At 41.0% G+C, this 25,534-nt stretch overlaps 3 protein-coding genes across 3 annotated transcripts; 2 read left to right on the top strand and 1 right to left on the bottom strand.

Moving 5' to 3' along the window:
* Positions 1-441: 441 nt before the first annotated feature.
* Positions 442-7,939, top strand: LOC105918165 (clusterin-like protein 1). Its single transcript, XM_012853188.3, has 9 exons — positions 442-754; positions 1,713-1,804; positions 1,884-2,032; positions 3,172-3,342; positions 3,421-3,844; positions 3,935-4,057; positions 6,967-7,181; positions 7,522-7,702; positions 7,794-7,939. Exons 2-9 carry the CDS (start codon positions 1,714-1,716, stop codon positions 7,802-7,804), a joined length of 1,365 nt encoding a protein of 454 aa, XP_012708642.2. The 5' UTR covers positions 442-754; position 1,713; the 3' UTR covers positions 7,805-7,939.
* A 1,494-nt stretch (positions 7,940-9,433) lies between these two features.
* Positions 9,434-15,289, top strand: tyms (thymidylate synthetase). The gene is made up of 7 exons (XM_012853191.3): positions 9,434-9,742; positions 10,633-10,706; positions 10,806-10,980; positions 14,321-14,422; positions 14,495-14,670; positions 14,751-14,822; positions 14,921-15,289. Exons 1-7 carry the CDS (start codon positions 9,520-9,522, stop codon positions 15,056-15,058), a joined length of 960 nt encoding a protein of 319 aa, XP_012708645.2. The 5' UTR covers positions 9,434-9,519; the 3' UTR covers positions 15,059-15,289.
* Positions 15,290-15,313: 24 nt separating this feature from the next.
* enosf1 (enolase superfamily member 1) lies at positions 15,314-25,534 on the bottom strand. The gene is made up of 15 exons (XM_012853190.3): positions 25,379-25,534; positions 25,178-25,280; positions 23,630-23,745; positions 21,840-21,926; positions 21,722-21,748; positions 21,572-21,644; positions 20,742-20,780; positions 20,504-20,586; positions 20,290-20,412; positions 20,085-20,219; positions 19,449-19,490; positions 19,225-19,354; positions 16,923-17,022; positions 16,764-16,845; positions 15,314-15,483 (listed from the first exon to the last, which is right to left on the bottom strand). The coding sequence occupies exons 1-15, from the start codon at positions 25,457-25,459 to the stop codon at positions 15,391-15,393; spliced, it is 1,314 nt and encodes a 437-aa protein (XP_012708644.2). The 5' UTR covers positions 25,460-25,534; the 3' UTR covers positions 15,314-15,390.

Raw genomic sequence — 25,534 nt, 5'->3', positions numbered from 1 at the left:
TTTGACCATTGTTGCCACTGTTTAGGCCTGCGTTAACTGTTTTCTAATTTTCTTTTAAGCAATAAAATAAAAAAAAATCATTAGTTGTGAGCAGAAATTCATCATCATTGACAGAGATAAAGGATTAAAATCATCAGTCTGTGTAGCTAATCTACAAAATGTGTTTTATGTTGTGAATTCAGTTGAAATAAATTAACTCTGAAACAAATGAAGTGAACTATATTAACTTTTCATTAAAGTTCGAATGTATTAAATATGACGGTACATAGTGAAGCCCAACAAATGACAGCTCACAAATATCAGTAAATTCAAGATCGGTGAAAGTTAAACAAGTTGTTTCCTTGTCGCTCAGTAATGTGTTTTTGTTGGTATGCTCGTGTGGTGCCCTCTAAAGTAGAGCTTAGCCACTGTCTGAGAGAAAGGAAGTAGGGGCTGGGTCTCAGCTGGAGGCCGGGGCTTACCGTCGGTCTGTTGGAGATTAGAGCGTAAAGTTTAACCTAAAGAAGGTCCTGCAGTCTCTTACAGGCAGGTATGTGTGGGAGAGAGACATGTAGCCTCGTAACTGTTATTAATGCCGGTATTACGCTGATCTCCAGGTATGCTGCACACATAATGCAAATACATTAAGAGGATCTGTGCTGCTGAGTAGCTCCATAAAAATAGAATACCCTTCGAGGAGGCAGACTCTCCCACTGTCATCCATCCAAGTGGACAGCCTGCAACTTTAACTCTGGGGTCTGGTACATTCCTCAAGGTAAAAGTCTGCTCTACTCTACTTCTGGTTTCTGTATTGCATAGAATCTCAGGCTCAGTTCCTGATTTCAGCAGAACTTGACAAAATAAAGAAATAAAGACAGTTAGCACTGGCGGTTTTCTTCCTCGTTAAAGATGTAAAGCGCCAAAGCTGTAGCCAACAACAGGCAACAGGTGCTATAAAGGAAACAGACTCATCAACTTTTTTTTCCAATGAAGAGTTCATTTTAAGTTTTGCAATTTTATGGCATTTTACATTTTACAAGTATTATCAAAGCTTATTATTGTTTGTAACGTCGCGTTGCTGTATCACTCAGAAAGAATCTATTTAACTAGCTACGCTATTAGCTTTGCTGTGAAAATGTCATGGACACTCATAGATTAAGATTATTAGTCTTTAATTATTAGTCTCATTTTTTGCAATTCTTTTAAAGAATTACAGGCATTCCTGTCACGTTGTAAACACTTCATATTCTGAGTGCAAAGGTATAAGAAATGGGGCCACCTTGTGGCCTCTTTCTTAAGAGTCCTGCAATTGCCAAATGCATAGAAAAGCCATACTTGCCATATATTTTTTTGTGAAGTTTATAGCGTTCACAAACCAACACTATTAATTTACAGCAGGTATTTCCACAGTAGCCAAAATTTAACTTGCAAAAATGAGCTTTGGACGTATGTATGTATGTATGTATGTATGTATATATGTATGTATGTATGTATGTATGTATGTATGTATGTATGGATGGATGGAAGGTTAATTCCACAGTAACAGGTAATATTAAATCATTTGTCTTGTCTGATTTATCTTTTGGGATCAGGTTTGTTGGGACGGGGTATTATCTGAAGTATATAGGATCAGGACTGCGAAAGTCTGCTCTGTGATACAGCAGAACTGTGTCCTCTGCTTTATATATATATATAAAAAATAGAAATTCTGCATTGTTCTTGTTTTAAAACAGGATGAGGAGACTTCTAGTTCAGATCCTGTGCATCACTGAGGTTTGGCTGTGTGCTGCTGATTCTCTTTCTCTGAGTGAAGACAACCTGAAAAGTAAGGTCTGCAATTACAATAAATGACTCTGAGAAACAAAAAATGAAGGAAAACTTGACTGTGTCTGTGATCTGTGCAGAGCTGTCTGCAGCCGGCGAGAGGTATGTCAACGAGGGGATAAACAAATGTCTAACCAGAGTGAAGCAGGTGAAAGAAAAAATGGAGAAAGAAGAAGAGAAGCACAAAAACCTGATGGAAGCCCTGAGGCACAGCGGAGATAAGAAGAGGGTGCATTATTCTTAATTATTTACTAACAAAAGTAGTAGATATTAGAAGCAGATTGAAATTCACCTGCTGATTGGCTGGTTGGAAACTCAATTGTAAAATATTTTTTGTGATCATTGAATGCGTCATTACTAAGCACTGACAGGTCCCGCTGACAGCAACACTCTTCAGTGTAGAAGTTGTCACTATGGGAAGAAGACTTAAAGCCGTCTATGTTCTGTATCAGTGAGGTGTTTTTAAAGGACGTAAGGGAAAGCACAAAAGGTGCAATTTGGAATGAGCAAAAATTGAAGACCGAAGAGTGGTAAATTGCAGCAAATTTGTGATCGGTACATTTCTGTGTTTATTTGTGATCAAATTAGGACTGGACAAAATATATTAAAAAAGCATACCGATAAAATAGAAATCATATTGGTCGATAATTATCAACAAATTCAAAGCATATATTTTAAGTGCAGCTCTGCTCATTTTATGCCGTTGCTTAGTGACCAATTTTTAGATACAGAACACACAAACACTGAATTCAAACTCAACCCTTTATTCACACAAGTTTTTACCAAAACTGTATGTTTTTAAAAATGAAAACATAACACGTGCACTCTGAACTCTTTGAAGGGGGAGGAGCTTGGTGAGGGTGTGTTCCTGGGTCTGCGTTGTGATTGGTGTCAGGAGGATGTAATGACTGTAATATTAATCTACACGATAGGCTAGAATGCAAAAAGAAGGAAAACTGTTATTCTAATAAACTTTTTATTGACCCCTTTTTTTCTATCATCGATATACGTCTATCGATTGATATGTATTGTTATTGAATTATCGTCCAGTCCTAGATAAAATGCACTCATGATAAAAAAAATTGTTTTAAATTTTTGTATCTAACAAGCTTTGACAGAGAGAGAATGTTACAGTTTCATGCCTGTCATTTTGCATTCTTATCAAATCAGATTCATATTTTCTGCCTCTTTGTGGCCACAGAGAAACCACAAAGCAGACAGAGAATCATGAACGCGTTAAGCACAGCTTGTGGAGATAAATTAACTGTCTACAGATTTATGTTTTGTGGTCATTTCAGAAGAAAAAGTCTGTCTGTATGCCAGACTTCTGTCTTATTAAGAGGTATCTTTTGGGGGGGGTTACTTTAGGGGGCCATGCAGCTGGCCAGGGAAACGGAGCAGAAGCTCGAGGAGGCCGAGCGGCAGTGTCGAGATTTAACCAAATCTTTCTTTGTGGAGTGTCGGCCTTGTCTGGAGGACTCTTGTAAGGCCTTCTTTACCTCTACATGTCGTCGTGGCTACGCTTCCTTCACCTTCAAGGTTTGGTTTTACTTTTAAAAAGTCTGACCCAATGATGCAAAACTTGTGCTGACCTGAAACGTTTCCCTTTATCTACAGGTTGAGGATTTTTTTAGGGAAATGGCCTCCCAGATTGAGGCCACAGAGCGGAAGAATTCAGATCAATCTTTCTCTGCTGAGAACCAGATAAAAGAGGATAAGACAGACATGGAGCTGCTTCAGGCCGAAGCTTCATTCGCTCAGATGCTGTCAAACATCAGTGACTTGTACGACGACAGCATCGCTCTGGCGAAGAGGATGCAGCATGTACTTGGACCCTCCTTTCTTGAGCTCCAGTCAAGCTCTCTCTCAGCACCACAAGACGGGTCTGGGGATGGATTTTTCAAGAGTTTGGGTTTGGATCACATGTTTCACTCAGCAATCGCATTTGGCAGGGATGTGATGGAGGAATTTAGCTCCACGGTTGAGGACGTCTTTGGAGAGATTCAAGAAGCTGACGAATATTTTCATCACTCCAACAGAGGTATCTGACACCTTCTGCTGCACTACAATATTTATTTACTTTATGTGAACTGAAGTGACGAATCCTTTTTGCTGATGTCCAACGATGCAGAATCGCTCTCTCCGTTTGGGCAGCATCCAAGTGGGTATCTGTGCAGAGCGCTCCGCAGACAAGCTTCAGAGTGTTGGCAGCTCCAAAGCTTATGTGAGACCTGCAGAAACAATTTAATAACAGGTAAATTACATGTCTTTTCTCACCACATTGCCCAATGTTCAATTGCCAAGTTCATTTGAACTACATTTAAAAAATAACGTCATGTTTTATTCAGTGTCAATTTCTATCACTGTAAGGGATATAAAAATAACACATTGTACTATATTATTTTGCTGATTTAGATTAATATACAATGCTGCCCCTTGATATTTCCCTTCACATTTTGTCGTATCACAACAAACTTAAATGCATTTTTACCCAGTTTTATCTGATACACTAACAAATGTAGAGCATGAGGTGAATGGAAACGATAAATGGTTTTTCAAAACTTCTTATAGACTCCTACAAAACTTCTTACAAAATTGCTACATATACACTTTTTTCAGACAACTACACATGGAAATCATTTGGGCCAGCCCTATGTTTTCTTTGAATTAGTTTACTAATTAGTAAATTAAAAGAGGAAAACACTCCCAGCATTGAAGCACGGTGGATGTCCCTTCATGCTGCTGGGCTTCAGCGTTGCATCAAAATATTTTAATGGGATCTGAAATTAGTATTTTTTTAAGCATTTCAAAAATTGTAATACAATTTAATTTCATTCATTTATTGAGTTATAGAGCACTTTAAAATATCCATTAGGAGCCCAAAGTTCTTAACAATAAAATGATAACATTCAAAAAGATCACATAAAACAAAATAAAGTTTAAAAAAGAATGTGCCAAGCAACACTGAAGGTTTTTCTGAAATTTGATTTGCGTTAGCAAAAGACCCAGCTCGGTGATGTTACTAAGGTCCAAAGGATGTTGGTTCCAGTGCCTGTGTGCCATCACTAGAAAAGGTCGGGTTACCCCAGTGTTTAAGTTTAGTCCTTGGAACAGCTAAGAAAAGCTGACTGGCCTCAGGACCTTATAAACACTAAAAGGTTTAGATAAATAAGGAGGCATGAGGCTAATATGAGATTTAAAAAGTAACAATAACTGTTTAAAATCAACTTTAAACAAATAGTGAGCCAGTGTAAAGAATATAAAACAGGTAGATTGTTAAAATAACAGTCGGCTGCGTTCTGGACAAATTGAAGGCAATTTACGCTTGACTGGGAGACTCAGGCTTTGGGAGTATTGCAATAGTTGATTCTTTAGCTCAAAAAAGCCTGATCGGTCTACTCCAAGCCAGGACAATACAAAAAAGGCTTAACTTTGGCTAAAACAGAAAATCATGTCTTAAGTCAATTTGATTTTTCCATGTGACAGCCTTATCAGAAATTTCCCCTAAATTTTTACAGTGTCCTTATTAAAAGCCAAAGCACTAGCAACTGAAGTGATGTTGTCAAATATGTATCTCCTATTTTCAAAACAGAGAAAAAAAAAGAAATTCTGGCATAACCAGTTTCATAGCAGTAAGGTAACCCAGAAGACACTGGAGAGCATTACTAGAACCTGGCTTTAGTAACAATACGCAGACATGTAAGGTAGGTCATCTCTGTAGCAGTGGAAAGAAAACTTGTGCTGAGTGGTAATAGCCCCAAGTGGCAGTTTATAGAGAAGAGGCCCAAGAATGGAGCCTTGCAGGATCTCGCATGAAAGAGGAACACTAGAAGAGTAAAAACGAATATATAATAGCAGAGAATGTACTGTCAGATAAGAGGTGAACCACTTTAGTGCTGCACCAAGGATACCAACATAGTGGTTCAGCCGAGACAGGAGAACAGAGTGATCCACTGAGTCCAAGGCCGCTGTGAGGTCTAACAAAACAAGAACCTCAGGGGTCCTGATCAGCAGACACAGTTATATGCTTATGTACACTCAACAAAAACATAGACGTAACACTTCTGGTTTTGCTCCCATTTTTTTATGAGATAAACTCTAAGATCTAAAACTTTTTCCACATACACAATATCACCATTTCCCTCAAATATTGTTCACAAACCAGTCTAAATCTGTGACAGTGAGCACTTCTCCTTTGCTGAGATAATCCTTCACACTTAACAAGTGTGCCATATCAAGATACTGATTAGACACCAGGATTAGTGCACAGGTGTGCCTTAGACTGCCCACAAAAAAAGGCCACTCTGAAAGTTGCAGTTTTGTTTTATTGGGGCAGGGGGGTCTGGGAACCAGTCAGTTTCTGGTGTGACCACCTAAAACCTTATAAAAAAAGCAATCTGTCTAAAATGACATAAACCCGAGAGATCAAGGTGAGGTTGTGCTTGAAGCGATCTGCAGCATTAAAAAACAATTAGAATGGTTCCTAAGCTAAGACTAAAGTTAACAAAAAGGCCAGGAAAGCTGGGCCAAAAGTAAGAAAAACAGTTTCATCAGTTTAGATGAGAGACAGTCAAGAGAGCATTTCATTGATCTTGTATCGTCGGAATCGTTTCTAAAAAAAGGAAAAGACACTGGATCAATTTGTTCAAATACAGCTGAAGCAGCAGGAGCCACAGAGAGATCTACAGCAGAGGATGAGCCAACGATGCATCTAACAGATGACAATCTGTAATCTTTGGACAATGATTGGTCTCACAACATGTCATCTCAAGGCACTTTACAAAGTCTAATTCAACCAAATCATCCAGACAGATTGGTAAAAAAGATTCCTAAGGAAACCCAGTAGATTGCACTGAATCTTGAAAAGCAGCATTCACTCCTCCTGAAAGAGCGTAGAGCCACATGGACGTGGTCGTTCACATTGTTGATGGCTTTGCAGCAATCCCTCATACTGAGCATGCATGAAGCAATGTACCTCATGCATAATAACATAACTACTGTTAGAAATGATGTCCATCGTTGGGCATTGTTAAATTTTAATGATGGCAAAATCTGTGTTATAGTTTCCAGAGATGTTTTAAATGTTATGACCCAAAGATTTAAGTATACTGGTTTTTTTTTTTACCTTGATTTTATCCTTTTCATTACCGTTTCTGCACACAGAGTGTCCCCATTTGCAGCAGCTGCACTCTGAGATGGAAGAGATGCACACCCTGCTGAATGCCTCCCGTCTTCAGTACGACAACAGGCTGCATTTTGTCCACAGACACACAGCGGACACACTCAGGTGGTTCTCAGACACGAGGGACGAGTGTGGCTGGCTCAACTGGATGGCCAACGTCTCAGGGCTTCAAGACAACATCTTCAGGGTGATCAAAGTATGTCTGCAGAATACCAAGAATGTGTCAGTTGCAAAGTGGTAGCTACTTTTAACTCTCTCTTTCCATGGATCGCTGCATCAATTCTGGAAAGACTTGTCATTTCCAAAGACTCAATAATACCTTTATGTTGAGATAATTTGGCTTTATATGTAAACATCTCAAAGAGAAGCCACGCACTGTGCAATGAGCATAAACATGACACAGTCAGATTTTTTTTATAGTAAAACATTTCCAAAGATACTAATAATTGTTTAAATATTCCTCATCTACAGAAACCTCAAAAAGCAGTAAGTATTAAATAGTTGGGTAATGAAGTTTCACTCTGATAACTTTTCAGGTGAATCTTCAGCAACAACTAAGGACTGACAGCACCGGAGCTGACAGCAGTGTGGTTGTGTCCATACTGGATTTGGCCCCTCTAACCGTATTGGTCCCAGCAGATCTGATGGTGGAGGATCCTGCGTTTGTGCAATATATAGCTCAGGAGGCTCTGACACAATATAAGCAGCAAATAAAAGGTAACCATTTATTCTTCAATTCCATATAATGTATCATACATTTATACCTCATTGCTTTCAAAAGAAATCCAAAATGTTTTTTCATCTACAGGAACGAAATGACCACCTCCACATTTGAACCTATTCCTTTTGAAGCTGAATAAACTCTGGAGTCCAGTCTCTTCATTTTGCCTAATTTGAAGTTTATGCGATAAATAAAAAACACGAAAAGCACTAAACCAAATTGGGAAATCTTTCCAAAGTCTTGGCATTTAATTGTTACATTTTGAAATGTTTTACAGTAAGATTGCTGTCAAGTACTCTGTGCTCTTTGAGTTCTTGCCCGACTTGAAAACGGCATGCTTCAAACAAAAGGACGCTGGGACAACACATTCTCACTTTAGTTGATCTTTTTAAGCTCTTGTAGAGTGAGCAGGTTGAAAACCTTGAATAGCAAAAGATATGAATTAAACATCAAAACCAAAATTACTACATTTAAGAATATTTCACTGCTACTAAAAATCTGACAAAATACCTTTAATAAAGTGGCAACTGAATTTGCTTTTAAAATAAATGATATACAGTTCTTATATTAACATTTCTCCTCAACATGTAGATGTTAAAATGACTTAAACAATCACACAGTGTGCTATTTTAACTGGAATGCAAGTTATTTTAGTTTTAACAGAAGCAATGAATTAATCGAGCAACCAAACATTTAAAATGCCTTTTTAACCATTTAAATAAGAATTTGTTTTATTAATAAATCAAATTAAATGTATTGACCTATGGTATCTTATGATGTTGGTTTATGAATATGAGTACTAGCTTAAGAGAAAATGTGTGCACAGACCAAATAAGTGTACTATACAAATAAAACCAATATATACAATAGACTGCGGGAATTGATAGATTTTATGTCATACTGTTTACTAATTAAATAATTTGTGAGAAAAAACAAGTAAACCGCAAGTGCATTCACAATTCTATATTCAAAAGCTTCCTATGCATTTGCAGGCCTGACAGTAGGGGTGGTAGGGACCTCACGTGGAGCTCTTCAGTTTTATTTTGAAATGTACGCCGTGCATTTCCAGGCAAGACAGTGAGGGTCTGCAGCCAGATGCCTCTCATTTATTTCGGTATTGCCCATATACTAAGCATTTTTGGAGTCATCTTTCTTTATAGATGATATTTACCATCACTAGTCATTATGTTGGGAAAATGTATTATTTGGTGACACTGATTATGACAATAAGCTACAATCTCCGTTTTTTTGTAAATAAGCTGCTTCTTATCATTTCAAAATTTCTCATACATAGATGTGAGTTCTCCAATCACAAGCCAAACTTTGCGGAGTTGATTCTGTATGTAAAACACTGTCTCTTCACTAGAAGACAGTACAAATGGGAAAGCATTAAAAATTGCTCATCTCTTTTAAAAAAAGTTGACTTTATTCCTATAAAACTGATTGAATGTTGTTACAAACCCTTGGCATTTTTTAGTTGTGGTATAGTCAAGCTGTATTATGATGTTATTCTTGTTAGGTTTTTTTATTCAGTTTTTATTGCTGTTGTTGTGGGTGTTTTTTACGTTTCTGTAATGCTTAATCTGAATAAAGATTAAAAAAAAACACAACAACAACAACAACTTCCTTACATAGACACATGAAAACGTCAGAAGACGCATAAATATATTTCTGGCACAAATGGAACCCCATATAGGGTAGGGTTTGCGTCTGCGCGAGAGAAAGAGAAAAAAATGCCCGGGAAATTATGTAAAGAAAAAAAAAAAAGCGGGAATCAATTGAGACATTTTGCTCTGATCTTGCACTCGTCAACATGCCTGCAACCTCTGAGATGCACGCCGGAGAAAGGCCGCGGGAGGAGACGCCAGCCGCGGCGGAGGCGGCGGGGAAGGAGAAGGGGGTCGGCTTTCTGTGCGACGAACGCGGGTACCTGAACTTAGTGGAGTACATCATGGAGAACGGTCGCAAGAAGGGGGACCGAACCGGAACAGGAGTCCTGTCTGTGTTCGGAGCTCAAGTCAGATACAACCTGCGAGGTACGGGTCACAGCTATTGCTTCTGCCTGTGCAAACAGACGACTAAATTAGGGATTAACCAGCGAGGTGTAAAATCAAACCCCCCAATGCAAAAGCTGCACAGACGTAGAGGCGGCAGCATGATAAAGGAAAGTTCACTGTGTTTCACAGCTGCAGCCTTTCAGGACTCAGCTTCAATACAGCTGACCTGAATATCAGCTCAGTAGTAGCAGCAAGACCCCCGTAGCTTGATTGCATGCTTCGCGTTTGCCTCCGTCGGGCCACCGTAGTTGAGCCATTTTGGAGCAGCTGAGGAACACATGTAAATGCGTAGTGTATGGTGAGGTGGTTATGCACACAAGAAGTGCTCGGGGATTTATTTTCGTCACTATTTGGTGGTAGAAAAATAACACCTCACATCCCCCTGAACACATGGCACCCCACTGGGAAACATGGAGCTGGTACCATTATGCTGTTTTTTTTTTTCCTGCAGGAAAGGGGAAGCTGGTCAGAGAGCTGATAGGGGTCGTTAGGGAGCTTAAAAAAGAAAACAAAAGAAAAAAATCATCTGGAGATGGAAATAAATAAAAAGTGTTGGAGGCTTCAAAAGATGAAACTGGGCAGCTCTTTCTAACCTCATTTAACAAGAATATGACAACACCCTGTGCTCCAATAGAATACGTTTTAGATCAGGAGCATATGCCCGGTTAAAGACACAATATAGAGGTGTCGGTCAGTCCCGGGTACAAATTAGTCAGTCAAATTATGCAACAAATTATGACCAGTAAACCCACCTGATTCAAAAATAAATAACTGTATGAGAACTTTAATACAAATGACATAATTGTGTGTTTTTTTTTTTTTACATTTCTGCATCACTATTAGTCAGCCTAATGTTATTTTCTTTGCAGACAAGTTCCCCTTGCTGACAACCAAGAGAGTTTTCTGGAAAGGCATCCTGGAGGAGTTACTGTGGTTTATTAAGGTAAAGCCGTTGAAAAAAAAACTCCCCCCCTCTGTTTTTTTTTCTCTCTCGGTTTTGTAACGGGTTTAGGTAGTTTGTAATAACTCCTTTTGTACGCAGGGATCAACAAATGCCAAGGAGCTGTCAGAGAAAGGCGTGAAGATCTGGGATGCCAACGGGTCCCGCGCCTTCCTGGACAACCTGGGCTTCACAGAGAGAGAGGAGGGGGACCTGGGACCTGTGTACGGCTTCCAGTGGAGGCACTTTGGCGCAGAGTATAAAGACATTCACACAGGTACTGTATGTATGTTTATAATGCTTATAGCATGGGAAAGCTATTTTAAACTTTCCCATGCACGTTTGTTTGACCCATAAAAGTTCACTAAAACGTAGGTCAAGTCAGCTTTATTGTCAATTTCTTCACATGCTCCAGACATACAAAGAGATCGAAATTACGTTTCTCACTATCCCACGGTGAAGACAAGACATATTCTAGGTACTGTAGAGATGGTCATTTAAAAAAAGAAATCAAACAGTTGTTATACACCGCAGAAGCCAATCCAAGTCAGCAGGTGGCAGAGTTGTACAGTTTATAGAGCTGAACTGGCTGATTGCTTTGGTTTTTGCTACATTAGAACCCTGTTATAAGCCAATCACTTATAGAGCAGTTTTATTTAAGCGAAATGTCTAAATGTAAAATGATTTCCCATCGGCTACCCAGTCCAGGAACTGTTAAAGAAACCGTCATCTCCTTTTCCCACAAGTCATACCACTAATTTGGGCTTCCGATATTAACATGAACCTACAGAACCGTGCCATCAAGCTAGCGAAGCGGAACCACACTAAGAAAATCCAGGAGCTTTTCCATGACGCCAGCGACACCAGGAGCATGTGGAAAGGCATACGGGCGATCACTGAATACAACACGCCCTCCCCCCCGGTGGGTGAAGTTGATGCTGACTTCTAAACGGACTAAATAACTTCTTTGGGAGGTTTGAGGCACTAAACAGCACTCCAGCATTGAAGGCAGTTCCCCATCAGGAAGAGGAGGTCCTCCGCCTTAACACTGCCGACGTTTGGAAGACTTTGAGAGTCAACCCGCGGAAGGCCCCAGGTCCCAACAACATACCTGGGCGGGTGCTAAAGGAGTGTGCAGGTCAGCTGGCTGGTGTCCTCACAGACATTTTTAGCACCTCGCTGGACCAAGCCACAGTGCCAGCATGCTTTAAGTCTGCATCCATCATTCCGGTGCCGAAGAAACCTCAAGTCACCTGTTTCAACGACTACCGGCCTGTTGCACTGACTCCCATCATGATGAAGTGATTTGAAAGGCTGGTGAAAGAACACATCGTCTCCAGTCTCCCCCCCAACACTCGACCCGTTCCAGTTTGCCTACCAGCGGAACCGCTCCACTGAGGATGCCATCTCCTCCGCTCTTCACCTGAGCCTGGCACACCTGGAGGAGAAGAACACGCGCGTGCGGATGCTGTTCCTGGACTTCAGTTCAGCGTTTAACACCATCATCCCACAGCATCTGGTGGAAAAACCAGAACATCTGGGCTTCAGCACACCCCTTCGCAACTGGCTGCTAGACTTCCTCACCAACAGACCTCAGTTAGTCCGGGTCGGACAGAACACCTCTGATGTCATCACCCTCAGCATGGGCTCCCCTCAGGGCTGCGTCCTGAGCCCCCTGCTGTTCACCCTGATGACACACGACTGCGTCTCCAGGTTCACCACCAATCACATCGTGAAGTTTGCAGACGACACAACGGTGGTGGGCCTGATCAGAGACGACAACGACCAGGACTACAGAGAGGAGGTGGAGCAGCTGGTGGGCTGGTGCAGTGACAACAACCTGATCCTGAACGTAGAGAAGACGAAGGAGCTCATCGTCGACTTCAGGAAGAACTGGCCGCACCATGCTCCACTGCTCATCAACAGCTCAGCTGTGGAGGTGGTCAGCAGCACCAAGTTCCTGGGGGTGCACATCACGGACAACCTCACCTGATCTGTGAACACCACGTCACTGGTGAAGAGGGTACAGAAAAGACTGTACTTCCTGCGGAGGATGAGGAGAGCCCGCCTGCCCCCGCCTATCCTCAAGACCTTCTACAGAAGCACTATAGAGAGCATTCTGACCAGCTGTCTCTCTGTGTGGTGTGGCTGCAGTGCCATCGACTGGAAGAACGTGAAGAGAGAGGTGAGGACAGCAGAAGGGATCATTGGGGCTCCTCTTCCCTCCATTAAGGACCTTTCATCACAGCGATGTGTGTCCCGAGCCCGTAACATCATCAGAGACCCCTCACACCCCCACCATGGATTGTTCTCCCTGCTGCCTTCTGGGAAGAGGTTCCGCAGCATTCGCTGGGGGTCCACCAGGTTCTGTAAAAGCTTTTTCCCTGCTGCCATCAGACTGTTGAACTGCTGAAGCTAAAACTGGACTCTGTATCACATGTGTCCTGCATTATTTACATTTCAATTGCTATACTGTGAAATCACTGCTGCACTTTATCCTGAAACTATCCTGCAAAGTTACTTTATTCTGAAATCCACTGCAATTCACTGAAATTCTCAAGCTGTATGCAAACGAACTTTCGTCCTGTACGCACTCTGTGCATACAAAATTACAATAAAGTTTGTCTAAGTCTAAGTAACACCACTACGTATGCTTTTCTTCAAATTGCTAGATTTCTAAATTACTAAAAAGAAATTTCTGATAAAACATGAACCCAAAATAATTATGTGGACTTTGTAATTCAACCACCAGAACCCTCCTTCGCCATTCTCTTTAAGGTAAGGGACTTTGTCCATTAAAGGTAAGGAAATTACTCTTTGAAACACTTGAGATGTGTCCAGAGGTCTAAGTCCAACACATCTTAATCAAATGGCTAAAATATGCCCCCAGCATGCAGTCAGACCCCCCAGAGTCTTTCTAATTATCGGATTCAGGTGTATTGAAGCAGATAGATCTCTAAACGTTGCGGGACACCTGGAGTTTGACGCCTGCGCTTTAAAACGGAGAGATGAAGGTGCATCGTCGTGTCTGTGTTCAGAATCAGAAATGACAGATTCATGTTTGTTGCAACAATATAGTACGCAGGATGAATTATCAACGCTGGACAGATCGACCGAATGGCAGTTTAGGCGGTGTGTGCTGACCAGACATGACATCATAGTGACTACTGGGCGGTAACTTCACCCTCCACTATTAGGCGGAGGGTGAACATTTTGTCCTCCACATTTCTGTTAGAGGGGAAAAAACGGGCAAATGTATGGCTTTGAGTAATTTTGACAAAAGGATTTAATCGTGATAAGAAGGCAACTCTGGGTTCGATCTAACAGACCGTAGTTCAGATTGCTGAGGAGATCCCGGCTGGTTTCAGAACACAAGGTGCCTCAAAGTTTGGTAGCCACAGACCAGGCGGGGTGCCCGTCCTGAGCCTTTTTGTGGCAGAAGAAAACCCGATAGGCATCAGAACTGGAGCACGGAGCGCCTGTCACCTAATTAAGCATTCCTATTGCTGCTCGTTCGACAATCCCTTAAACCCGTTCGGCTTCTATCTCTTACTTTGTTCCTCGCCTGCAGCCTCTTGTTTTGGCTCTTCTTCATCTCACCGTGTTGCTTCCAACAGATTACTCTGGACAAGGCGTGGACCAGCTGCAGAACGTCATCGACACCATCAGGAAAAACCCAGAGGACCGGCGGATCATCATGTGTGCCTGGAACCCCAAAGGTGAGTGTAGACTGCTGGCGGTTTTTGAAGCATCTCCTTCTGGTTTTAAACATGCGGTGCGCCGTCTTGCAGACCTCCCGCTCATGGCCCTGCCCCCCTGCCACGCCCTCTGCCAGTTCTACGTCTGCGATGGGGAGCTGTCCTGTCAGCTGTACCAGCGCTCCGCCGACATGGGTCTGGGGGTGCCTTTTAATATCGCCAGCTATGCCCTTCTCACCTACATGATCGCACACATTACAGGACTCCAGGTACGGCCGGCGCTACCGCCTCGTTCGCGTTAAGCCCACAGATGTGCCGCCCCTCGCCTCACCCCTCTCGTTTCTTGCAGCCCGGTGACTTTGTCCACACCCTGGGGGACGCCCACGTCTACGTCAACCACGTCGACCCTCTGAAGGAGCAGGTGGGTGTCACTGGACCGGGTCAGCCGCAACATTTCTCTTGCTTTTTCTTTGATTTTTTTTTCTAATTCGTACGAGCTTGTCTGTCCCAAATGCGCAGCTTCAGAGGGAGATTCGGCCTTTTCCGAAGCTGAAAATCAAGAGGAAAGTGGAAAGCATCGATGACTTCCAGTCGGAGGACTTTGAGATCTGTGACTACAACCCACACCCCAGCATAAAGATGCAGATGGCCGTGTGAAACCTGAAACGACAGATTTGTTTTTCCCAGCTTCGGTTGTCCTGTTTGCCTTTTTCAGTCAACCTGTGGGTTCACGTGAGACTTTGTTTCACATCTTTTGGGTCAAAACTGCTTTATCTGTTGCAAAAAGCATTTTTCCTCTCTTTATTTGCACTTGACTGTCTTTCTTCTCTGTATTTTGACTGTTAAATTATCAAATTCTATAAATAAAGAACTTTGTGATCAACCTGAGTCACGTAAATAAATCAAAAAAACCTTTGTTTATGCCGTTTAGATTTCAGTTTTGCTAAGTAGGTGCTCTTTAATCGTGAAACGTTGAAGATGGAACGTCCTCATTTCTGGATTTGTAGTTTCCAGACGTCTCCGTTCGGGTACTCGTGTCTCCTCACTGATGACTCCAGCATCTCACAGGAGTAGCCTGGATCCTAGAACCATAAAGCATCACAAATGTGCAGTCTCGTAAAAAATATTCACACCCCTTTCCACCGTTCCACATTTTGTCAGTTTGTAATCTCAAACCTAAATCTATATCATGCAACACACGAGACCACAAACGCATCTTGAAAGGGTGACATGCCTTTTGTATTCAGCCACCCTCATTTTTGGTGCATTTCCAGCTGTGGGTCTTCTGGTCATGCCGCTAGCAGTCGGAGATCTTTGGACATTTTTCTTTGCGAAATAGCTCAAGCTAAGTCCAAAAGATGGAGGGCACAGATTCTTATTTTGATTTTAGGGCTCCATCTGAAAATGTCTGATAGCTCCTGTTCCTTGACCTTCCATAGTGTCAACAGTAAGAACCCTCATGGGTAGGAAAGGAGCTTTGGACTGCTGAGACGATTCTGGACGGCCTTTAACTTGCATGTCATTACGTGACGAAAACCCACACAGATGATTCTAGTCAAATCCGGGCTTACAGCCTTGGCTTACAAAGTGTGCACTCTCTTCTCTCTGGACATTTTCTTTAATTTCCGTGAGGTGGACTGTGTTTACATGTCATGTTGCGCAAAGGATTGTGGGGTTCCTTAGCACCGCTAAGGGACATTGTGAGTTTGCTATGCTAAATTAACTGTAAGAGGAAGCATGCAGGTTCCTTTTCCTACCCCCTTCCTCACTGAGTGCACTCTTCGGACAGTACTGAGCATGGCGACCGCTGACGCTCTTCCGTTTTTGGCATTTTTCAGATCTTTGTCTTCATCACATAAGTCAGCCCACATGTATGTATGTATGTATGTATGTACAAATGTATACAATGTATATGCACATACATACGCGTAGGTGCGTATGTAAGTAGGCGCATAGATATATGTATATATTTAAGTACATAGATATGTTTATATATATATCTATATATATATATATATAGATATATATAGACCACTAAGAATGGAAATGAGACATCATATGCCCATTCCTATTTCCTTTTTTGTATTTTTTGGTATTCTTTCTGATCCATTGTATATATGAAGATTCACTGTATATAACTGAATGCACCTTCCCTACTCTGCACCTTCTTGTATGAGCCGATGTGACGAGTGAATTTCTCCATTGTGAGATCAATAAAGACTATCTTATCTTATCTTATAAAATCTCAATTGAATAAATTTAAGGTTCATGCTTAAACAACACAAAATGTGCTAAAGTGAATGATACTTTGGCAGGGCACTTAGCAGTGAGATGTAAAAGATGTTGGTTTTGGGGGGATTACCTTGGGGGGCATGTAGCGGGCGTTCCTTATTACCACAGGACTGGCGAAATGTTCGTGGAGGTGATCCACATATTCACACATTCTGCGAAAGCACAGGAGGTTGTTCAAATGTCACGAGTTGTATTCATGCCAAGTCACCAATCAAACCAAAGCTCTCACCGGCCGCTGAGATCCGCCGACACGCAGATGTAGTCAAACAGGATGAGATGCTGGACAAGCTCACACAGGCCGACTCCTCCGGCGTGAGGACACACGGGCACTGAAGAAACAAATAAATACACGGCGTCGTTATAAAATGATGGATACCCCTGACATGATGAAACTGGAGGGTTAGCTGTCCTGTTAACGCCGGTCTGTCACAACACGTGGCTATGCTGGAGGTTTCCGTCTGTTAAAGGGGAGCTGTTTCTCTCCATTGTTACCATATACTTGTGACGAGGGATTTCTGCAAAGTCAACAACTTGATTGAACTGGCTGTGTAACCTTAGACTTTTTTTTCCCCAATTGGCATTAAATGAGCATCTCAGTTTGTCAGGGTTCAGTTTTACCCACGTCACCCTGGACAGTTCCAGAACCTTCCATCAGTTTCACCTGCCGCAAGAATCAAGCCAGAACTCATTCCACCTGTCCAGCTTCCCATATAAGCTCAACTCAGCCAGCTCTTCCCTGCCGGATTGTCTGCATAGATACCTCATCCTATATGGCAAGCCGTTTTAACATAAATTCGGTTTTACTGCCCTTACGTTCGAGATATCTCAAATTGTTTTATGACTAGACGTTTTAGCAATTTAAGATATCTCTAATTGTATTTTGACTAGTCAAAATACCTATTCGAGATATCTCTAATTACATTCTGACTAGTCGAAATGACATCAGATTTTCCATTGAGTTGTATGGAGACGTCAATTCAAGATATCTCGAATGAATTACTGACTATCTGAAATACCCATTTCAGATATCTACAATTAAATTACGACTAGTCAAAATTACAATTCAAGATATCTTAAATTGAGTTTTGACTAGTCATAATTCTAATTAAAGATATCTCAAATGCCACCATAATTCAAGATATCTTAAATGTATTTTTGGATAGGCGAAATGCAGTTTTGACTAGTAAAAAATAAATTTAAGATATCTTGAATTGTAATTTTGACTAGTCAAAATTCCTTTTAAGATATCTTGAATTGTAATTTTGACTAGTCAAAATTCCTTTTAAGATATCTCTAAATGAATTAGAGATATCTTGAATTATTCAGCTTTTCCATTTAAGATATCTTAAATTGACATTCTGACTAGTCAAAATGACGTTACTGATATCTTGAATTACGAAACGGCTTGCCATATGTCATCACACAGGAACCGGAGGCGTGCGCTTTTGTTTTCAGAGAAGCTAAAGGAGGGTGCTGTAATGCTTTGTGCCGTCTCGCATGTGAAAATCAAGAGCTAGCTGGCTTTACCATAATTCCCAAGAGGCAGATGCTTTACCACAGTATAAAAACTGCATCTGGTTATTAACTGAACTGGCCCGGGCTGAGGAATACTCCTTATTTCCAGCTTGGACATGAGTCGACAGTAGCGCTTTCAGCTAGCCGTTTTTCAGTGCATTGTGTGCGTCGGCAGCAAGTAAATCCGAAATGCTTTGCAAATTTCTTAAGCATTCTTCAAGTATACTATTTTCGCCCTCTCTGCATATCCCATACTTAAAAAGCTCTTTCTATATTGTGGCATTTTCTTACAATTTTGTCGAAAACAGCCAGCGCCATTGAATGTTCAGGCAGCTTTGGGCAGCTTACAGCCAATAAGGGGCTTACACGCAATGTCTTATTTCAGATATCTTAAATTGTAATTCTGACTAGTCATAATTACGTTCGAGATATCTTAAATTACGTCTACGGATGTGTGACGCTTTCAATGACGAATCCGGTGACGTAATTTGAGATATCTTGAAAGGGATTTTGACTAGTCAAAATGTAATTGAAGATATCTTGAATTATTATTCTTCCTAGTCAGAATGTAAATAAAGATATCTTAAATTACCATTCCGGATAGTCAAAATGTAGTTTTGTCTAGTCAAAATGCATTTTAAGATATCTGGAATGTAATTACGGATAGTCAGACGAAACCGAATTTATGTTAAAACGGCTTGCCATACATCCTAGCCTTGTGCTCCCTTCGTCTGCCAAGCTTATGTTCCCTGCATCTGCCAGCTTCAGCTGTGTGTGGTTGAATTTGGGTTCAAACTCCACAAAACCTGACCCAGTTTGACTGTATCGTATTAGAATTTGATTCTAATTGAATTGAACTGAATTGTGTTCAATAAAGTTGAAAGTGAATTCTCCCTGGTTGAATTGTAAGCGGTCCTGACGTTATTTATTGGAAATTGCCGCTACACGAATCTACTGAGCTATCCAGAGTAGGGGTCTCTATGATGTATGGTTGAAGAAGGTCGCCCTGCTTTCACCTTTGAACTTGTGGGCCATCAGCAGCACGGCCAGGTTCTCGTTGACGCTGCCCAGCCGACAGCTGTCTATTTGAACAAACTGCAGTGCTGAAGCCTGCAGGAACTGCTTGAACATCACCCTGTTGTGACACTGCAGAAAAAAAAAGCCCACTGAGTTAAGCCGGCTGAGTGGTCTGGTTGATGAAGCGTACTTTAGGTGCTTGGAGAACGTTTTTAACGCCGACCTGCTCGCCGGACGCCACTCCAATTCCAAGCGGAGCCAAAGCCTGAGACGTAGAATTGCAGAGATTGTTAAGATAATGGCATAAACATACAGTGATATTCAATAAATTAGAATATTGAAAAGTTAATTAATTATTCATTATTAATTTCAGTAGCTAAAGTCAATAAGAAACATTGTTTCCCCGCCCCCCTCCAGCTAATAACCAGCATTTAAAATTAGAATATTCCATCACACCAATAAAAAAAAGGAAATTTTCTCATGCAGAAATGGGGGCTGAAGGAAAAGTATGTTTAATGTTGGCATCTTTTCAAAAGGTACTTTTAAATCTGGCAAACAAGCCTCTTAGAAATGGATGTTCTAATTTACTGAATATGACTGTATAAATAAACTGAACAATTGTGAAGTACTGATCCAACATAACCAGATTTTTGTAAAAACAACAGTAATAAAGCCCAAATTAGATCTTTTCCAGAAGGTCTTGGCCTCTGCTGATATTACATTTTAAAGCATTGTAGATATTATAATTTATCCCTTAAAAAGAAAGTTTAGGCTCTCCTGTTCAAATCTGCTCTTCTAGATCTGAACTGCCTTGCATCTGAATGCACAAGGCCATTGAAAAAAAAAAAACATCTTTCACCTTGGAAATTGCTGCATGACCCAGGATGTCGTCTGGAGACGTGGGCTCCTCGATCCAAAGAGGTTTGACCTCAGCCAGTCTGGTCACCCAGCTGATGGCGTCGGCTACGTCCCATCTCTGGTTGGCATCGATCATCTAAGAGAAAGACCGTGTTCACATTTAACGAAACGCTTGACCGCAAGCTCAAGGGCGATTACAGCCTCACCAGTGTGTTATCAGCTCCAATCATCTGCCTGATGAGACGACACCTCCGAATGTCATCCTCTAGGTCTGCGCCAACCTTCACCTTAAACCGGGTCCAACCGTTTTGAAGAGCATCTGTGCAAAGCTGGAGAAAAACATCATCAAAAAAAAATTAAAAAAAATAAATACCCTGATCTGAGTGGAATACTGCAGGTTGTGTTGAACAGTCCTGTGACCTGTTTGAGCTGCTGGTCAGAGTAGCCGAGCCATGCGCAGGAGGTGGTGTAAGCAGGATAACCCTGACTCAGCATCTCTTCCTCTAGTAGGTGAGAAAAGTCATTACACGGAATAAAAATGAACCTTTAGCAGGTCTCGTTAAGGCTGTTTAATTTGGCTAAGAGTGCTACAGGTGAGCAGGTTTTTCAATTAGAGGTACATTTAGGTGTGGAATTAATGGTTCTTCTGTTTGCTCACCTCTCTGCTGCTTTCCTCCTTTTGCTTTCACAAGTATGTCTGAAAAAGGAAAGGGAAGCGAATACAGCCTGCTAGTTTACTTCAGTCTTATTTGGGAAATACAGTGCATCTATACAAACTACGATAAAAAAAACCCCACACACACAAAGAAGAGGGTGCACAAGTTTAAAGTCGAGTAACTACAGGGTTAGGTTTAGTCTTTTTTGGAGGACATCCCAGAATTTTTATTCTAACAGATTCGTCCATTTCAACTCCAGTTTTGATGCGTGTTTAAAACCATAGTCCTGTTGAACACCCAACTTAGTCGAACAATGACATTTAGAGGGAAGGAACCGTTTACTTTGATCCGGAGAACTTCAGCAGCCACCGAGGTGCCAGCTTTGGAAACCTGGCAAAACCGGAAGTTGCTGGAGTACCAGTGTCCCCGCGCATACCCTGGACAGGCCAGTAGTCCATCACAGTGTAATTTTTAAAAAACGGACACAAAGTGTGGTCAAACTTCTTACCAGGATTATACCAGAAGCTTCTTGATGCTGAAAAAGATGTCCAGTTTCTCTACAGATCATTGTGGTACATTTAGCCCATTCTTAACATGGATCTGTTTAAATCTATTTTAGCGTGTATGTATAATTTTGACCTTGTTTGGATTAGAGAAAATCTGAAGCTAATCCAAATTTGTGAATCTGAATATTGTTTCTAAAAGCAACGAAAGTTGCTGGTTGCATAATCCTTCTGAAATAAAAACCCCCAAATCAGTGTAAACTTCTTGCTTCTGAGTGGATGTAAACTTCCGACTGGGACGTTAAGTAGTCTTAAAAATTTTGTCTCACCGAGGGCTTCCTCCTCTGTCAGCACATCGGTGATGTATCTGAAGTCAATGCACGAGATGATCTGTTTGGGATCCTGAATCGACACACGACACAACAAATGTTCCCCCGTGAACACATCCGAGATGTAAATCTCATCTTCCTGTGACTCACCATGTCGACGAGCAGCTTCCACAGAGGCTACAGGGAAACAGTGACAGTGGGTTGTGAGCCTTGCTCTCCTGAGAGAAACTGTGAATGTTACCATCGGAGCCTGACACGAAGGTCCCACCTTGCCCTCCGCCCGAGCCCACAGGTCCCACACAGCGTTCAGGACCGCAGCAGTAGCCAGGTGGATCACCCCTTTCTCTGGGCCTAGCTGCCAAGATAACATACGGCAGAAGCTATGGTTTAATGTAAGCTATACTTGACAATGTTTGATCTGTAACAGGAAAATAGGTTTTACAACAGAAGCAAATATAGAAAAGGCATGAACTAAGGATTTCTACCCCGTCGCATTTATTTGTTTAGTCTATTTTGTCCAAGACAAAAAGATTAATGGGTCGACCATCTGGAAAAATCAATGACTAGTTATTTATCCGTCTGAAGACAGCTCATAAGTCATGGTTTTCTTCAATAAGAAGCAGGCAAGACTACCCTCTGCAAAATAAGCATGTTATTTTTGTATTTACCTAGTTGTTTTTTTTTTTAAGAATAAAATGTCTTCAAATGCCTTCATTTGAGCTGCTAATTGGAAATGGAGGATTTCCATTAACACACTGTGGGTCTGTGATAATTTGTTTCCCCTCAATCTTTTTTTTTTTTGGCTCACAGCAAATGAAAACACAAAATCATAACGAAAAAAAAATGATTGCTATACTCCAGACAGTTGTCCAGCAGACAGACCCTCCACAGTAACGAAAAGCTGCAAATTGTCATTGCTGGATGTTCTCCAATCTGATTGTTCTCAGATTGCCATATCAATGCATCTTAGTGGTAAGTTTAGTGGAAGGAAAAAGTCAATGTCGACTAGAACATTCTGAGGCACTTCATGCTTTCCTCCACTGAGAAGCTTCACGAAGATGCTGATTTAATTTTCCAGCAGCATTTCTGCCAAAGGTACTAAGACCCGGATTTATGCTTGATAAGCCAGAAAACACGTCTGATCTGAATTTCTGAGAGAATCTCTTGAGTATTATCAAGAGAGAGATGAGAGCCAACAATGCAGACAAGCTAAGAGCCGCTGTTAAAGGAACCAGGGATTTGAAAATAAATCAGATATATTTCAAAATATATGAATCTTGGACTTATAAGAGGTTTTAATAAAAGGATTAGATGATCTAGCACACAATGTTTAAAGCCCAGTTTGTGAACATTGATACTTTTATTCTGTTGTGAAAATAATAATAATAATAATAAACAGTCCAAAAATACAGGGCTTTGTTTAGTAGTTTCCTTAGATCCAGTTTGGGGAACATAGTTCCAGTTAACATTAAATTTAAAGTTTTTCAGAATTCAAAAGATAATAAAACAGCCTTCATTGATTATGGAATGAGTGAGTCAAAAACAAAATATTGATATACTAAATAAAGATAAGTAATGTAAATACAAGTACATGTCAAATCACAAACGTTTATTAAATGTTGTTTGATTTTGTCCTTCAAAACATTTTGGAAAACCAAACAGATTTGCATGCTCCTTTTTTCAGAGCTTTTAAGACTGTATATAATACAGTATTGCATATATGCATATCCTTGCAATATGCATATCCTGTGCATATTTTATAATATAAAATATGCACATGATCGCCTCCATGCCACGCTGCACTGACAGATCTTGCTCAATATTTTAATTTATTGAAAAACTGAAGTTTTCATTAGCTATAAGCTGAAATAATCAAAATGAATAGAAATAAACTCACTCTGTGTGCAATGATTCTGAAGTTTCGCTTTTCAATGGAATCCCTAACACATTTTTTTATATAAAAGGCTACACCAAAGACTGCTTGGTTAAAGCATCAATCCACAATGAAATCACTAAAGTCAAATTTCCTTCCTGTGTTTCAGATCTGTCCCGTCTTACCCATCTCATTTGGCCGTCACTGGTCAGCAGGCGGTAAAACCCCCGAAAGTTGCTCACAATGTCCTGCAAGGATGTCCCAACAATCAGTCCTGCCAGAGCCTGGACAGCACACACCACTGCAGGATTTCAACGGGAAAAAATACTGCATTAGAGTGCATCAATGTATGCATAAAACAGTCTACCTTCCATGACATGAAGTAAATCTCCTGAATATTTACTGCAACAGAAGCCTAAGAAATCTGCTTACTGGCCACAAGATGACACTGTGGGCCTTTTCTGGCCCTGGCATGGGAGAAAATAAATGCTTTCTTGAAACAATGCCAGGAATTCACCTCTCCAGAACCTGTCAGTCCCTGGGGGTATTTAGAGGCTGATTTTTAGCCAGCACAGGGTGTCTTTGGTTTGAGAATTATTTAGACTCTTCTCAGCAATCAATGGAAAAGTCGTTAACGGGATTTAAGTAATTAAACCCCTCTTATAATTGCTATGAGGCTTTTTGCATGTTTCCACTGGTATTTTATCAGCTATTTGATGATGAGCTCCATGTCTTTGGAGGTTGGAGTACCACATAGCCATTACCCTAACATTGATCTTCCTTGAAAGATTCCCTATTAGAGCCAAGCCAGGGCTCTGGCTGGGTCAATTACTTCCAGTCAAACAAAAAAATAAGACACATCGGTGAAAACGTTACATTAAATCTAAATCTGACAAAGGCATAACTCATTTTGAGCTGATTTGTTCCCTGGGCCAGGGACAGATCTAAAACGGGGACAAAATGCCTCGGTTAACTTATCTTAAAGGATTTGTTAGGGGTAACCAATCAATCATTCAACCAATCAATTGCCTTTACTATCGCCAAGGGGGTTATTGTTGTGCAGCACAGTAGAAAAAAAAGAGATATAGTCAGCCTGACGAAACGGCATACTTAGATATATAACCTCATTTTATAAAATCAATAAGAAATGGTTATCTGTTTGTCCTACACTTGTGAAAAAGATATGTGTTCTCATGGATAGTTGATTTTATAGGATTTATTAGACATCTGGATACCCCACTTAAAGGTTAGATTTTTGTCCAAAGTGAAATCTATGTTGCAGTTATAGGAATTCCCAAAACCAAATATTCAAATATCTTGTTTCCTGAACATATTTCTAAAATAGGTGTGTATAAGATTAATATACTTTTCATATTACACTATATTATCAGATAATAAAGGTGTTTTATATATATATATATATATATATATATATATATATATATAGAAAGAGAGAGAGACATTTTGCATTTGTATGCATTCGTTTTTGTATCCTACGCTATTTACGTGTTTTTGTGTTGTCTTTTCAGCACTATATTTTCATATTCTTCAATTATGTTTATGTTGTGCCCACGTACAATTTTCATCGTCGCTTTTCTTTCTTTTTGTGCAATCTGTGTGGTGAACCATGTCGAAATGGAAAGAAGTTTACGAATCCGAGCTTTTCATATGCGCCTGAATGCACCACAGGGTCGACGCTCCTTCCACGTGAAGCCGAGCTCTTCAACTCTTACCGATCTCGGTTCCTTTCCCCAACGTGAAGGTGAGGCCGAAGCCTTTCAGCCCGCTGTCCGTGTCCAGGACCACGTACACGGCTGAGTAATCCGGGTCGGTGTGCTGCAGCGTGGGCAGAAAACAGGGCCGAAAGGTTTCAGTCTCTGACTCTAACTGGACCTGAACCCGATCTGACCAATGTTTGTGGAGAAACCTCTCACCATTGCATCTGAGCCGTGCTGCTCCAAAGACGTCGGAAACCTGACGTCCCTTACAGTCAGGTTAATGATTTTTTGCAACATATTGGCACAAATGAAACACTTTCTGCTGCACTGGCTCTCCCTGAAGTCACCTGCAGACTTTAATCCCACCCCCCA

This window comes from Fundulus heteroclitus, chromosome 21, assembly GCF_011125445.2.
Source record: "Fundulus heteroclitus isolate FHET01 chromosome 21, MU-UCD_Fhet_4.1, whole genome shotgun sequence".
Taxonomy (NCBI): domain Eukaryota; kingdom Metazoa; phylum Chordata; class Actinopteri; order Cyprinodontiformes; family Fundulidae; genus Fundulus; species Fundulus heteroclitus.
This window is presented reverse-complemented; position numbering and strand designations above follow the sequence as displayed.